A 16,156-nucleotide genomic window follows, 5' to 3' on the forward strand; every position below is an offset into this window, starting at 1 on the left:
CAGTTTGGGAAACTGACCCTTTAATGCCTGGTGCAGAGGACCAGTTGTAACTGTGTCCTCAGCATTAGTACCCACAGACGTGGCACAGAGGAAAGGCTCAGTATTTGTCCACTGCTTTAAAGTTCTTGTAACCTAACTGGGACAGGCTACAACATTTCTGAACAACTAGAGGGCATTTTTTAAAGTCTTAACTTTAGGTCATGAAATTCACCTAAAAGATATGTATTTATTAATCCAAATGATGGGTCAGCTGTAACTGCCAATAGAAGGAATTGCCCCTTGTTATTAATTTGAAACAACTATACTAGAGGCAAGTCAGTCTGCCACTTAAGACAAATCACACTATAAGTAAGTCTAATTTGTTTTCCCTTACAAAAAGGTCTTTTAGAAAATTCTTTTTACATTTCTAAATACCTAAAAGTACACTGTGCATTACAAAAACTAATAAGGGACTCATAAAAGCAGTCACAAGAAAATTACAGCTGTGGCTTTGTCATATGCCTGCTCTTCTTAGAAATGACTCCTTCTGCTCTTTTTACAGTGCTTTCAAAAAGCACTCAGACATAATTAATAAATAAGACAATTATTTCTTCATTTTCAATAGTAGGCTTTGTGAAGACAGTACAAAAAGTATAAAATAGCCCATTTTCTTGAAGTAATGATAGATTTCAAAGCTAAATTTAAAAGTAGAATAGGCTTTGTCCATTTAAATGATTCACTGCTTGTACCTTTCAAATTGATTTTGGGTTATAGTTATATACAAAACAATTAGTCCATGTTTTTCCATTTGGCCCATGCCTAAACCATAAAAAGAAAATTACAGCTATCTCCTCCAAGCTGCCGAGCTATGACAAACATGGTAATAACCACACTATTTCCATGCCATGGGAGTTCGTGATTATAAGAATAAGCATTAAGTAATTTATTTATAGCAAAGATATACTATAAGCTAAGGTCCAAAATATACACAGACATTTATTAATTAAAGGGAAAGACTACATAAATACATCTTAGACATGCAGCAACCAATACCACCCCCCAAGCAGCTAGCTCTCACATTTCTAACAGTGGTATCATCTGAATGACCATTTCTAAAATACACCTCTAACGACAAGGGTACCCATACTGACAAACGTGTTTTGTTAACTGTAAAGCAAGTACTATTCAAATGTACTCACGTGGCTAATAACAAGTTGATGTTGAAAAGCAACTTTTATGTAAACATTTTATTCATTTATCCAACATGATAAACTTTGGTTTCCTTGTCTGCAAAATGGAGATACTTACCTTTACTGAGTTGTTACAGAGATTTTATTATTAATAGACATTTATAAATAATAATATTCTAACAAGTTCCTCTGATGGCTAAGCAATGGACTGGACACTGGAGACACTAAGAATATCAAAAGGTTCCCCCCGCCCTTAAGAAGCTCAGCCTCTAGGACCACCTTCCAACCAACAATTCTTGCTATGGTTCAACTGCTATTTTATTATTTTTTTCTCCTGTAATATAGGAGGGGAAATTTCAAGAGAAAACACTGACATGTTTTACAAAAAGTTACAAGTTTATTAACATAATATATCCTAACATATATCAAAGTTTCAAGCAAGTCATTTTGAATCTGAAGTAAGAAATCACAATATTCAGTATTAATTAAAAACAAAAAAAGGGTGTTAGTGGTCATTTGTGGATTTTAGTCCAAAATGAAAATGTAGAAAGAAAACGTTTACTTTGGTGGATCTGTGTTGATGCCATATTTCTCCTTGAGAAGCTTCAACTGTTCTTCCTTCTTCTTTGTGTCCATCTTCTGAAATGCCTAAAAATGTAGTAGGCACCAAAGTTAACCAGTTACCAATCTACAGTCAAATGCATTTCACCAATAGCACTAGCTAGAAAGGAACTCAGTGCTCATCTCTCCTAATGGTACAGTTCTCCACAACTCTTACGGGGTCTCCCCACACAATGAGAACCGTGGGTATACTTACCCTGTTGGCATTATAGTACAAAACCACGAGGTATCTGTTACAAACATTGAATCCTGACAGGTGATCACACGCATTCTTGGCATCGAAGATGTCTTCATAGACTACGTAAGCTGTTCCTCTAGTTTCCGGTGTGTTCCCCCTACAGAGTTGAATTGGACTTAATTAAAATACACATTTACCTGAAAAGCATCAGAAGAAATAGATATTATGGACAGGTATGCTAGATAAGCCTGTAATTTCTTGAATTAGGTAATTTTTGTTTTTAAGTCAAAAACCTCAGGCTAAACTTATTGTTATATCAAGAATACTGACATACCTACTAAAGCAATAGCAGCAAATAACTAGCTTGGAACTCTCAGAGTCTTCATGCTCACTGTTTTAGTCTTTCCTACTTCTCACAGTCAATTTTCAGTCTTACACTGGAAAGTGCAGTACTTAGGAGTGATGGCTCTTATTAGTCAGCAATGTCTAGGATGGGGTTTTTCTTCCTGTGCATTCATGCAACAGAACGAATGCTCCAGTTATTTGCCACACTAGTCCCTTGTTTCTAAAGATTTTGATTTTCTCCCTCACTCTAATTTTAGTTCCAATTCTTAAAGACAAGACCATCCCCATCAACATAGGAAACTGATGTTTCTGGGTATCAGATGTATGTATGTATCAGATCCATAAAAATAAAACTGATTTTGTGTCTGCAGAGGAAAGTAGGGTAGGAGAAAAGCCTCTACCAAGAAGACAGCAAAATTACAAGTGATACACAGGAAAACAGCCAACCACCACCCTTTATGGCTAGGAAGGGATGTCCTCCAGTGCAAAGAGAGAGTTAATGTAGTTTCCTCCACTTTTCTTAGAAGATTCTTTGCCTTTTTAAAACACAATACAGTCAACTCCCAACTTTCACACATTCACTTTTAGTATCTGCACTTTCGTAAGTTACACAACCCTATGTAGCTAAGGGAAAGGGTTAGGTTTCTATAGAGACTTGGGCTGAAGTGTGCTTGTAGATGGGGTTACCGGTGAGCCAGAGCAGAATGCTGGAAGGTGGCTAGAAGTGGCAGTTGGATCTCGCTCAGAGATACGGGGCTGCTTCTTGCCATCTCCTGTCCTTACCTCACCAGCTCCCGTTAGGGGAGGTGTGAGGAGCAACAAACTGCAGGTGACAGATGGCCATGTGCCTGTGAGTAGGGACAGCAGGCAGAGGTCCCATTCAGCTTATGCTCCAATGAGCTACAGACGGACCCCTTGCTTCCATCTGTGATCCAGCCACCCAGTGCAACTGTGGGATGAGGTTTATTAACTGCCATAGTCCCTGCATAGGGTCAAGGAAAGGCAGGGGGCTCACTGGAAGGGGAGGCATCTGCCTAGATTTGATCTGGATAAGACTACAGTCTTGGGCCCTGGTCAGAGTTTGTGCTTCCTGTAAAAGGCGATGGGACAGGAATGCGGTGCTGGGGTGGCTGGAGGGTGCCAGTGTCACTGAAAGCTCTGTCAGGCTCCATGGCTTGATGAAGAATTTTACAATATTCTTTACTCTCTGCAAATAGTCTAACAACTTTTGGACTTTTGACTTTTTAACTATTTTCAAGCATGCTTAAGGTATGAAAATTGGGACTACCCAAAGGAAAAAAACACTGTCACAAAGATTTTCCAAAAAATTCTACCTAGCTTTTCCTTCAGAAGAAAAGCATAAAAAACTTAACATTTTAAGTTCCTAAAGGGCAAACAGGGTCTTACCTTTTATTTTATTCCCACAGTGCTATACATACAGCAAGTGCTAATACGCATTTGAAGGGTGGAAATCTGCTTTCTCCTATCAATCATCTCACATACCTTTTCTTCAGGAAGCTAACAAAACAAAACAAAAGCATCTCCCTTCCTCTTACAACTTCTTAGGAAGTAGAACAGGGACAGATACTAACCTCATTTTAAAGACTTTCCATCTCAAGGGCCTCAGCCCCTAATTATCAACCAGTATCACGAGATCTACATTGTAATTTTAATTTCAAAAAACATGTACTTGGTACCTACTGTGTGTTAGGCACTGAGTCAACATTATTTTCTTGATTGGTAGTAAAAGCTTTTAGTAACAAGAAAACTTAATCATGTAACAACATTTCTAAGCTTCAGCTGCTTCATGTATGTCGGCTGTATCACCTGCCCTACCTCACCCGTGGTTTTAATAATTAAAATATGTAACAAGTATGACAGGGCTTTAAAAAGTTCAAAGCACTGAGTGTCTCCTACATGCCAGGTAAGGTAACCAATCATCTGGGTTTGCCCAAGACTGTCCAGGTTTTGGCACTGAACAGCCGTGTCCCAGAAAACCCCACAGCCCTGGGCAAACTGGGAAGGCTGCTCACCCTAGTGCTGGGTGCCAAGTATGCCACAGAGCATGACCGCAGCTACAGAACAGAAAAACATCTGTTTCTCAATCTATAACTTAAACACTCAGACCCAAGTTCCTGCACACCAAACTTTTATGAATTTATTCAACAAATATATATAGTGCTCTTTGTATCTGACAGACAGTGGAAATCCAATCGTGAAAAAGATGACCATCATCCTTCCCTTCAAGGAGCTTTATTCAAGCAGGATAAAGACATTATATAAATAAATACAAAATAACTATAGTTCATGAGAAATATAAAGGAAGTAGAGAGCTGGGACAGAGACTAACAGGAGGCCAGGCGGCTACTTTAGCTAGGGCAGTCTAGGAAAACCTCTGGCACTGAAGCTCAAACCTGAAGAATGAGGAGCCAGATATTAGATGAGCTGGGTGAAAACCATCCCAGATGGAGGGACTAGAAGTAAAAAGACCCTAAGCTACTTTGCACATTTCACCTTGGTTTTCTGAAACATTCTCTAACTCCACTGATACAAGCATCTCTTAATTATGTACTACTAATACATTTTGTAATATCGTCATAAATTAATTGCAACCCACACCATCAATTTCTATATTATTCATTTACTTACATGCACTGGGTACTTAACATGTATCAGGCACAGCAAGAGCTGTCAACATAAAGTGAGAAGAATATATGGTATCTGCCCTAGAGGAGATCATAGGCTGGCAGGAGAGACAAGCGAGCACACAGACAAAACCATGTATTAACTAGAAGAGATGCTATGGGAGCACAGAAAAGGGTGGCTAATGTACACTGGGAAGGAAATACTTGATGACAAAGTGCTTTCACAGGCACCATCTAATTTGATCCTTACTGAAATTCTTTTAGAAAGATTCTATTTCATAGGTAACTAAAGCTCAGGAGTATTAAATATATTTTGCCCAGTTTCACATAACTAGCAAGTGCCCAGTTAGTATCTGAATCTAGGTCTTAACAAGCAACCTAGTAAATTTATCAAGCTGCCCCCGTGTTAAAAGCTGAAAGGCACTGTCCATTCAGATTATGTTACATGTGAGGAGAAAGCAGGGCCACTTGTCTAGGGTCACATGGCTAGTAACAGGGCCTGAAGTAGAATCTTGTCTCCTGACCCCAAGTCAGGGGATCTTCTGTATACCATTCTTGGATGTCTACAACAGGCATTCTTAACCTAGAGTCCATGTATACATTGAAATCACATGCAAAAATGTGTTTTCTGTAGAAAGGGTCCAAAGCTTTTTATCAAATATGAAAAGAGACTTCCTAAAAACGACACCTGGTCTGTAACACTTTATTTTCATCCCCGTTTGAGTACCAATGATGACATACTTCTAGCTCGTGGTTTACTTTTCGGAGGGATAGTAATCATTGAAAAGGAGAGTCCTCAAATCTCACAGAGTTCTTCTAAAAGCCAAGAAGGTGCTCTCTAGTCATAGAAGAAAATTTATTATGAAAAAGATATTCCAACTAAAAATAAAGATCTTAGACATCCTTCTAGATGGACTGTTAGGTAATTGGTTCATTTATACTAGTTAAAGTGACAGCGGCTGTGGAACTGTGTAGACATTTCAATTTAGAGTCAGAAGATTTTAATCACTAAATAGCTACGTGAAGCTAGAAAGGTACTTTTACTCTCTGGGCCTTTGTAGTCTCACCTGTGAAGCACACTATCACCTCCACACAGGGCTGTAATGTTGGTGATGCAAATAAAAGCACCTATGACAAGTGACATGTAGTAGGTATTCAATAAATACCATTTGAAGATATGAACTCTCGACTTCAGATTAAATTAAAAATTGGATTTGTGTAATTATTTTACTCTATATTTTAAAATCTTCAACAAAAAGCTGTAGTTGAAAATTATTTTTACTTTTATCTACCTTTACACAGCTTATTTTGAAATTCTGGAGTCAGTAAAGGAGACAGTAAAGACTACTGAGAAAATTAGAGTTAATGAATATGAAAACCACAGTACAGTACTTCTTTACAAATAGTAGGTATGTATAAATGTTAGTTCTTTCTTTTCCCATTCATTCCTCTCAAACCATTCATTACTACTTCATGCTCTCTATAATTTCACAACTGCTATTCTTGGCTCTCACTGAGCTGGATCATGAGGGTCTCCATAGGTACTTTTCCTTTACAGAAAAACTGCATCTCCCCGATTTCAGTCTATTAGTTTCTGGGTTCTCAGGCCTGCTGTCAGCTATAATTCTGAGAGTATAGATTTACACATTTTCTTTAAATGACATTTCAAAAGTCTCAGTAAGACTCACACTCTGATTTGACGAATAGGTCCGTATTTCCCAAATATATCATACATTTCTTCAGCTGTGATTTTGTAGGGCAAATTTCTTATATATAAAATCCGATTTACTTCAGGTGGAAGTCGAATCTAAAATGAGAAGTAATGTATTGTCATTATAATCAGCAGCAAGAATGCTACCATTAAAAAAATTCTCATAAAATAATAAATTCAAATTTAAAAATGACATATAATTTTAAAAAGCCAAGAATAAGAATTATAATGTTATTACTGAAAATGGCATGCTCTCCAGAAAAGCAATTAGGCACTGGCTTTAGGTAAGACTGTTAGTTAGATCTAATAAGGGACTATTACAAAACCCTGGCTTTCAGTCACTACAGTTAAACACGGATCTCCAACCTCGTTTAAAAGTCCTCAATGCCACAGACATGTGTGGGAAAGAACAAGGGAACTGTTCCTGTTTGTTAGACAGTAAGACTCCCACTGATGACCCTTCTCTCGTTTTCTAAGGAACTTGTTATATCAATGATCTCATCTCTTTGAATTTACAGCCTTTCCCTCAGCATTAGCTTCTTTTATTCCCCAGGTGAGCAGTTGCTTATGTACTGCCAATTGTTACACAACTCAAAACAGTTATTTGGATCCCTCTTCATTCATTCAACGAACATACTGAGCACCTTCGTTATATATACCCCAGGCGAGGTATAAGGATTACAGAGTGAAGGGAAAAAGACAAGGTTTTTTTGCCTTCCCTGAATTTATCAGCTCTCTACTTACTATCCTATTTTGCTCTTTTTTTTTTCTCTTTTCTTTCAGTCAAGCATCTGAAAAAAGGAAGTTTATACTCACTGCCTCATGTCCTTTACTTCATGACACTCATCAACCTACCGCACTAGCTTCAACCCCAACACTCTGATGAAAACTGCTTTTATGCGCTAAGACCTTTCACTTGCAGCGTTCTATTCTCATCATACTTAGCTTCTCTGTGGCTTCTGACACTGGTGACTATTACCTTCTTGAGTATTCCTGACACCCTATTTCCTTGGCTTCCTCCTCTCTGGCTAGTTTTTCTCAGTCTTTGTCATTAAAATAGGCTCATCCGCAGAGTTTTATCTTTAGGCTTCTTTTCCTGACTCTCTAACTCCTTAACTCTGCATTCTGTTTAATGTCTTAACCACATACGTTTTCCACACTAAGTCGATGACTCTCAAATATGTATCTCCCATCGGGATTTCACTCCTGTGCTCCTTATTAACATACTGAATTACATACTAGATATTAATTTGCTCAATATTTATTAAACTGGCAACTATTTCAGACATAAACCTAAGTGTTGTATAAATGGAAGAATAAGATACTTAATACCCTGTCCTCAAACTAGTAGTGGTGACAAACGGTCAACAAACAAGTACAATAAAGTTCTAGATTTTAAGATTTAAGGTTAAGTTCAAATAGACGATAAACACTGTAAGACAATCACAATATAATTCTTTAGTAAATCTGCTTTCTCATTCTGTGAGACACTATATCACATTTTCTTTTCTTTTGTCCAAACCTGTCACCACTCCCTCTAACATCCGGGTTGGGCTTTATCCTCTATTCCCTACCCAGTCCAGGAGATAACCTTCACTCTTGCTTATTGGAGAAAATAGACACAACTAATGGTAAGTACCTTATATTCCATATACATTCATCCATACCCACCCACTTTCTTTCTCATTACTCTATCAACCCCTCATCTACTCCAAATGACTCCTGAACTTAACCCATCTTTCTCCTACATCATCAGTTTCTCCCCTCTACTGAATCATTCTCATTGACATACAAATACATCTTACACATCTTAAGCAATAAAACACTTAACTACCTCCAATTTCTCTTCTCCCTATTTACACAAAAACTAGTGGAAAGCGCCGTCTCCATTTTCTCAACTTCTACCTTCTTTTCGTCCCACCGCAATCAAGTTTTCATCCACTGAAATGATTCTCATCAAAGGTAACAAAAGTATTCATCTTACCATATTCAATTATGTCTTCACCTTAGTATACCTCTCAGCATCTTAGCGTTGACTACTCTTTCTCCAGAGACAATGTTTCTTAGGTTTCCATACATCCCAGTCTCTAAATATTACAATGTAAGCAGTAGCGTTTTTTGTTTTACTCATTGCTGTATCTCCAATATCTAGACTAGTATCTGGTACATAGTAGGCGTTCAATAAATATGATCGATTAACTGTATCCTATCTCTCAAGTCTGGTACATACTAGGTACTCAAAAATATCGCTGAATTGAAACATTTAAGGATCCAAAGATCTCCATGATCTGGGGAGACTTCCAGGCTCCGGTTGCCTGTTAACAACATTAAGCTATTTACTGTGGACTCATCTGTACTACTGACGTTTAGGCCAAGGAGAAGATCCTGACGCCAGGTCCTAGATGCAGGTGAAGCAACAAAGGCTGTAACACTATTACTGACACTAGGATAGCCGACTGAACTCTCAAAAGGGGCAGGGGTGGAAGTGTGGCTCAAGGAGCATATCCCTAGGGACGGGGCCAGGATGAAATGCCCTTTGATAGGCCAGTAACGTCTGGGCTTCCCGCGTGGGGACAGAGGAGGGCCCAGAATGCTCTGATCACGCAGTGAAGCGCTCCCCCGCCTAGGCAGAAGTCCCCGACACTCACGTTAGCCCTCTTGGCCGCTTGCATCGCCATCTTGGCGGGCTTATGAGGTTATCGCAGCAAACACTGGAATTCTTCCGCACCCCTCCGGAGCTCGCTCAGCTACGAGGGCAACACCACGTCAGATGTAGGACAGCGAAATCCAGACCCCGCCGGAAGCTCTTCTAACACGCCGGAAAATCACCGTCCCATGCCGAGACGTGCTGACGTAGTCTCCCCTTTCGAAAAGACTCCGGTGCAAAACGGGTTTAAGCCAGTTACGAGGCCGGAAGGTTGAAAGGCGAGGTTCAAAGACGCTTCCGGGCTCAGGACAGGAAAGGGCGGGGCCTGAGCTTAGGAAGGGGGAGGTGTTCCGGTCGTGGCGGCCCTGATCAGCGGAAGCTGGCCGGAAGAGGCGGGTCCTGAGGAGGCGTCCGAGCTGGGTCTGCAACCCGGTGAGTTGCGGGAGTTGGCGGGGCTAGAGCTGGGCCAGGGGCTGCAGGGCGCGCGTGGGTAGGTCTGGGCCTCTGACGGTGAGCAAAGCCGAGCCTGCTGGCTTCTGGCTGGTTGTCATGGCCGACGCTGTACCCGTAGCCCGACCCCCTGGTGCTGCGAGCGGGCAAGGCTGAGCATCCGCTGACCGGGCCTCTTCTGTAATCCCCGCGGCCGGCGGCGGGCTCCCACCCCACCCCCGCCCCGGCAGCTCTAGTCCACGCACCACCCTGTAAGTCCGCTCTCTTTATTTCCAGAGACCGGTTTTACACTGGTCATTTGAGAAAGCTGAGGGAGGACCAGGGGATTGATTAAAGGCGGGCCTGGAGTAGCACCGGGCTGCCTGACTGCCTACAGTGGAGTTTCTCCAAATTTGCTCTTGGAAGTCCTTAGGTAGTTGTGTCCTGTACTGCTCACTCCTGCTTCACTGGGGCATCTCCAGGACGATTTTGCCCACGTTCTTGTTAGTCTCCATGTACTCATGGGCCTCTTGAATTTTATTCATGAGGTAGATTCTGTCCAGAACCGGCAGTAGACGCTGAGGGCCCTTCATGGAGAAGTGGGGCAGAATTTGTTCTGTGAAAGCCTTCACCAGCATTTGCTTGTACTAAAATAAGGAAAACGAGACCATCAGCCTGGACAGAGGTCTTACTTTACCACTTCCCATCCTGCTTAGCTTTTCTGCTCTCTCTGAAACGTGAATTTATCTGAAAAGACACACAGGGGTACATAGCCCCTTCACTACCAGCATGTACATGCATGCCCCCAAATGTGTAAGCTCTGTTCTGTACCAAATAAAGACTGAAGCCTGGAGTAAAATATTAGTGTCACTGACAGCTGAAGGACTGTTTTTAAATTAAGGCTTCAAGCAGGGGGCAGCCACAGACGGGACTCACATAGCTCAATTCAAAAAGGATACTTAAGCTCTGCTATCCCCTACCAGGTGTGAAATCCTGTATTGAGAAACCTTCCCAATGCTGGGACCTGCTAGAAAGCCACACAGAAAAGATTTCAGGAACATATAATCTGCTAAAGACAGAGGCTTACTAACCTTACTTACCTAAGAGGCTTTCTTAGCACATGGGGAAGAGTTCTGTCTTTGAAACTTTTAGAACTATTAGAAGTATTTCCTAATATGGTCAATGCTTAATGTATTAAGTATTAGCTAACCTTTTTGCGAGATATTGAGGCCTTTATCAATTAGTTCTGTAAAATAAGGTTACCTGTTTATCCACAGCAGGGCAGGTTTCTACACAGGCTCTCTAATTCAAGATGTGACAACATTTTACTTTTTCAGGATTATGTGGAGTCACACTTTTCTGGATAATAATTAAATCACATATTTTCACTCATCGCTCACCTTTTGGTCCCTTGATCTTAGCAGACTGGTGATCAAACTTCCTCGTTTAAAAAGTAGCTTTGAAAACAGAGGCCCACTGATATCAGCTCCTCCCATCAGACCATAGAGAATCCAGCGACCGTCAAGAGCCAGGCAGTTGACATTTTTCTCCCAGTAGGATCCACCTATGCAGTCTAGAATAAGGTTGACTCCAGCACCTTCCACATGAAACAGATTTTGTGATGCTAGTCAGACACAGAAAGCTTGGTGCAAACTAAGAATTCCATCGTATTTTTGCGGATATATGCATATAAATAAATACAAGTGCAAGCAGTAAATCTGTAGGTGGAACTTGAAACATGGTTACAAATGGGGTTAGGTAGCTGAACTGTGTCATACATGTGTGATACATTTCATCTTTTGTGATCCTTGCCATAGCAAGAGGGAAATGGGGCAACACCATGATGTGATATTTCCCCTGACCTCCATGTAAGTAGAGAACTCACTGTCACTCAGGAGAACAGGGGAGATCCACTGCATGCTACAGGGCAGGCTACTTCATATCTAAGTTATGAAGTATCTGCACTAGGTTGTCTAAATCATGGCTTTGCTAGCTTTTTCATCTCTCCTTTTCAACTCGTGGAAAAAATGAGAAGGGATAAGCCAAAAATTGTTAACAGATTTGGCTTTGGAATACAGAGATATGCATGCCTACTCACCCATTTAGGGAACTACCTACCCAAGGCTCCTATGACCAGCTCCAAACTAGTCTCTGCCTCACACCTCCTGTTAATTCACTGCAGAGTGGCTGGTTGGGAAGAGGTCCTCAATGATTCCAGGCCAACACTGTGTGATTATCCACTTTCTAAAACATGTATGAATCATATCACTTACAAGAATGCACAGGGAAGCCATCTTAGTCCTAAATACTGTTTGCCTATCTTCAGTGGTCAAACACCAGAGGACTGGAATTTGGCCTGAGCAGCTGTTGTGCTTTTAGCAGAGGGAAGACGGATCCAGAGGCAACTTTGCGGCTAGTGAGGGTTTTATTGAATCAACTCTGAAACTCCTGTTGAACCGCAGAAGGTTTGTTTACCTTTGGTGAATTTCAGTGCTGCTTCAGAAAAATCCTCTTCTTTGTAATTGAATCCAGCAACTGCTCCGAGCTTTTCTGCCATTTGAAGCTTGTGCTGGGAGCCAGCTGTGACCAGAGGAATAGCTCCTGCCATCCGGGCAAGTTGGATGGCAGCTGTGCCCACACCACTTAATCCTGCATGGATTAGCACAGAGTCTCCAGCCTGAACATTTCCTATGACAGAAAGTACAGGAACCATTCACTTGACTTTGCAACTGCTACACATTTTCCACACAGGCTTGTTCTACTATGATCACCTGGCCCTCGGACCACCAAATGTCAAATCTCTTGCTGTCTTATGAAAACATATTGACAGTTCTTTTCATCTTATTGCCTCTGGTCCAAGTGGGAAACAACTTTTTGAAACAGAGTTATTAGCAGCCACATCCATAATCTGTTTTACCTTTGAAATAATATCAAACATATCTCCAATCTATGCCTGAATGAGTAAGAATAACCATTGCTCCCACTGTTACCACCTGAAGCCAGCCCCTCTTCACTCTGAAATGGGCCTCCAGCTGATCTCACAAATCCAGGCACAGCACAGGCTTGTCCTGAAATGGAGCTTCCATTATGTCACTTTCTCCTCAAAATGTAAAGTGGTTCTTGATTGGCTTTTGTGTCAAGTCCAGATAGCCTGCCAGATAGCCTGCCATTCAAGGCCACCACAATCTAGTCCCAGCCTTATCTTTCACAAATTATAATTGTCATCCTTCACTTCTTAGTGAAGCAGCTAATCTCATTTTGACACTCTTAGGCCACCTTGGCTTGCCTTCTGTCCGTCTCTACCACCCTTCAAGGCCTTCTCTTCCAGAAAGTTTTCTCTGACTACCTTTGCCCACACCGACTTTTCCCATCTTGAGGTTCTGTTGCGTTAGAGACAGGGCCACCTTTCAGAACTCTGGTTGTCTATTCCCAGTTACACTTGAATTCCCTAAAGGCAGGGACCCTCACGTGAACTCTTGGTTGACCTCAGTGGGATTGGGGAGGAATTAAAGAGTTGATTAAGTGGCTCCTTCTACTGCACTAGGGCACCCAGAGAGAAGCTCAGCATGACTTTGAGAATCTGAAACTACTGCTGGGCTTACAGTGTGAAGATGCTCACAGGCTTTTTATCTAGTGCTTTCCAGGTCTTCTTTCTGCCAATCATGATTTTCAGCCTCAACATCAAGCCATTGCTACATAGTATGAGGGCCTCATGCTACTGGAGTTACAGTAGGGTGAGGTGCTGGGATTGGGTGTGGCTCAGTGGCCAGCTAAAGCTGCCCTGCAGGACTGCTGGTTTTTGAGGTGGCTGAGTCATAAAGAAATTGGACTACGCTGTATGGAGTGAGCATGGGGTGGGGGTGGGGTCCTTACCCAAGAGATGTAATAGCTGGAAGGCAGTGAGCCAGGCCTCTGGGATGGCTGCAGCCTGGAGCATAGTCAGTCCTGCAGGGATGGGCATGAGGAGCCCTTCAGGGACAGTGACAAACTGAGCCTGGCCCCCGCCAGGCAGCAGAACCATGGCTGGGTCCCCGATCTTCCAGTGTCCCTGGCAGCCAGGCCCCAGCTCTGCCACGTGTCCAGATGCCTCAAGTCCCAAAATGTTGCTGGCTCCTGGGGGTGGGGGATACTGGCCTTCTCTCTGCAGAGATGCATTAAGCAGTGAGCATGATCAGAAGTCTGTGTCACCATCCCTGGCTCTCTTCCCAGAGCCCTTTGTTTCAAGACAAAATTCAGGATAAAGGTAGGTTTTTTTAAGTCAGGAAAAAAGAGATGAGGTAATTTGTTTCATGCAAATAAGAGACTGTAGGTCACATAATCAGTGGATGTCTAACTGGTAGAGTCCTTAGCTATTTCTCTCATCTAAACCCCTTGTTTTACAAATGAATAAATGGAGGTCTAGGCTGGGAAATGCCTTGTCCAAGGTGGCAAAGCAAATTAGTAGCAGGAACAAAACCATGTACTTCTTAATGATTATCATATATCAAATGCTAGGCGCTGTACTCACTCATCACAATCCTCAGAAGCCTCCAACCAGTGGCTTGAGACCAGAGGGACTCAACTAGGAGTGTGCATCAAAACCGTTTGAGGAGCTTTTTCAAAGTACACATCCCTGGGTCCCGGTCCTGTTTATTTTGAGTAAGTGCCCCTCTGTGATTCTGGTGTACCTGTCTCAATTACTTCAAAAAATGCAGCTGGCCCAGTTTAGTGCTTCAAATAGAAGCTGGAAGAAAATTCTTAGGAATACTGCCCCCCTGCCAGCTCCAGGACTCTCAGAGTAGAAAGAATACAGACTTTGGAAGCTTAAGACAAAGACTCAGTTTGAATCACGGCTCCCCTGGTTCCTAATGTTGTGGCCTTGGGCTCATTACTGAACTTCTGGGACCCTGTTTCTTTATCTGTAGAATACAAATGGTGAACAGGGACGTCTGAGGAGTTAAGGAGATAGATCAGGGCCTGTCACACACCGCCCTCCTCAACAAATGGTAGTTCCAGTCTCCTTACCTGGAAGGCTGAGCAGACAATGGATTGACACAGGGTGGACTCTGCTTTGCAAAACCCCTACATTTTGTATAAACAACGGAGGCTAAATGGTTCTAGTTTCAGAACCCCCAGCACACACACCATAATGAGTGTTAATGGTAGTGCCCTAAGTCTTTCCTTCATCTGTCTGGTGAATGTTTACTGACAACCCTAGGGTCCCGCCCAGTCTCAGCCGCCGCCTGACCCTTGTGTACCTGGAGTAAGTCCGCCCTGTTCAGGGCGCTGGCTGCCACCTTCAGGAGGACTTCACTTTCCCCTGCGCTTGGCTTGGCCACTTCCTTCAAGTAAAGGTTTTCTGGTCCTCCAGGCTTGTCAAAGTACACTGCTAACATGGTCTCTGAGGACACAGGGTCGAACAAGGGTGAGGAGCCCGAGGTTCTTTGAGGGGCGCAGCGCCCCCTGCCGCCTCCAGGTGGACCCCACATGGAGAACACAGACTGGGACCGGGTGCAGTGAGGATGGCCGTGTGGGTTGGATGCGTTGGAGCAGGAAAACACTGAAGAGCGTAAAGCAACTTTCACTCCCTCTTACTTGGGGTACCCCGCCCGCCCGCGTCTCTGGAGCCCGTAAGAGTTACTTACTTGCTCCGGGCTGGCCCCGTCCGCTGCTCCAGGCGATACCGCGCGGTCCTCCTCTCCCTGCCGGTCTTCGGAGCAGAATCCCGGAGCCGTAGCGCTGCCTCCGCCACGACTACAATGGACGGCTGGACTCCCAGCAGTGCGAGGGGTGTGGCTGACCAGAACCAACCCTCCCCTTCTTCCTTCTCCTCCTTCCTTATTTAAAATGCAAAGTTGGTTTGAAAAAAAAGAAAAACTAGTGACAGCCAATCAGATTTTCTTTTCCTTTGAGCTTCTGAAATCTAGTTTTCCTCTTGGTTTGGTATAAAATGCTGTTTATGCGCTTGCTTTGAGAAAACTTCCCTCTCTAGGCAACTAGATGGAAACTTTGCAATCCATTTCCCCAATAGGTCAGGCTTTTAGCCCATTTACGCTGTAGGTCTGGCTTCCTACCCTTCCTCTGGGCAGGTGTCTCGAGTACAAAGGACAAACGGTGCTGCTGAGATAAGAGAGGAGCCTTAGGGGAAAAGAGAAAGTAAAGACGTCCTGGAATTCTTGTCACTTGTGCTCTTCCTCTTGTCTTTCCTGAGGCTTAAAGGAGCAGCCCCTGGAAGATGCTGACCAATGAGGCAATTTAGCCTGGTTAAAAGCTGGATAAATAGGCTGCATCAGGGTTTCTCAATCTCGCCACTATTGACATTTTGGACTAAATAATTCTTTGTTGTGAAAGACTGGCTTGTGCAGTGTGGGATGTTTAGCAGCATCCCTGGTCCAACAATAGATACCAACAATAAAATGTAACAATAAAAAA

At 42.7% G+C, this 16,156-nt stretch overlaps 3 protein-coding genes across 3 annotated transcripts in view; 1 reads left to right on the forward strand and 2 right to left on the reverse strand.

The window, feature by feature from the left end:
- Window positions 1–955: 955 nt before the first annotated feature.
- On the reverse strand, window positions 956–9,635 carry SF3B6 (splicing factor 3b subunit 6). The gene is made up of 4 exons (XM_006192711.3): window positions 9,318–9,635; window positions 6,647–6,765; window positions 1,987–2,125; window positions 956–1,817 (listed from the first exon to the last, which is right to left on the reverse strand). Exons 1-4 carry the CDS (start codon window positions 9,345–9,347, stop codon window positions 1,728–1,730), a joined length of 378 nt encoding a protein of 125 aa, XP_006192773.1. The 5' UTR covers window positions 9,348–9,635; the 3' UTR covers window positions 956–1,727.
- FAM228A (family with sequence similarity 228 member A) overlaps window positions 9,360–16,156 on the forward strand; it is a 62,939-nt gene continuing 56,142 nt past the window's right edge. The window contains 2 exon segments of the mRNA XM_032497941.1: window positions 9,360–9,434; window positions 9,652–9,748. Of these exon segments, the coding sequence (XP_032353832.1) occupies window positions 9,360–9,434; window positions 9,652–9,748 (172 nt within the window).
- Window positions 10,017–15,553, reverse strand: TP53I3 (tumor protein p53 inducible protein 3). The gene is made up of 6 exons (XM_006192710.3): window positions 15,370–15,553; window positions 14,983–15,125; window positions 13,619–13,886; window positions 12,221–12,433; window positions 11,146–11,342; window positions 10,017–10,392 (listed from the first exon to the last, which is right to left on the reverse strand). Exons 2-6 carry the CDS (start codon window positions 15,118–15,120, stop codon window positions 10,210–10,212), a joined length of 999 nt encoding a protein of 332 aa, XP_006192772.1. The 5' UTR covers window positions 15,121–15,125; window positions 15,370–15,553; the 3' UTR covers window positions 10,017–10,209.

This window comes from Camelus ferus, chromosome 15 (genome assembly GCF_009834535.1).
Source record: "Camelus ferus isolate YT-003-E chromosome 15, BCGSAC_Cfer_1.0, whole genome shotgun sequence".
Taxonomy (NCBI): domain Eukaryota; kingdom Metazoa; phylum Chordata; class Mammalia; order Artiodactyla; family Camelidae; genus Camelus; species Camelus ferus.

Bases quoted from the DNA above. Each gene is read 5' to 3' on its own strand.
- TP53I3 (XM_006192710.3), bottom strand. From the start codon at position 15,120: ATGTTAGCAGTGTACTTTGACAAGCCTGGAGGACCAGAAAACCTTTAC. The intron at 12,434-13,618 runs GTAAGGACCCCA...TTTCTGTCATAG, and splicing joins CCAGCTATTACATCTCTTGG to GAAATGTTCAGGCTGGAGAC. The intron at 11,343-12,220 runs GTAAACAAACCT...TTCATGTGGAAG, and splicing joins AGCACTGAAATTCACCAAAG to GTGCTGGAGTCAACCTTATT.
- SF3B6 (XM_006192711.3), bottom strand. From the start codon at position 9,347: ATGGCGATGCAAGCGGCCAAGAGGGCTAAC. The intron at 6,766-9,317 runs GTGAGTGTCGGG...TTCTCATTTTAG, and splicing joins AAGCGGCCAAGAGGGCTAAC to ATTCGACTTCCACCTGAAGT. The intron at 2,126-6,646 runs GTGAGTCTTACT...TCAACTCTGTAG, and splicing joins CCTATTCGTCAAATCAGAGT to GGGGAACACACCGGAAACTA.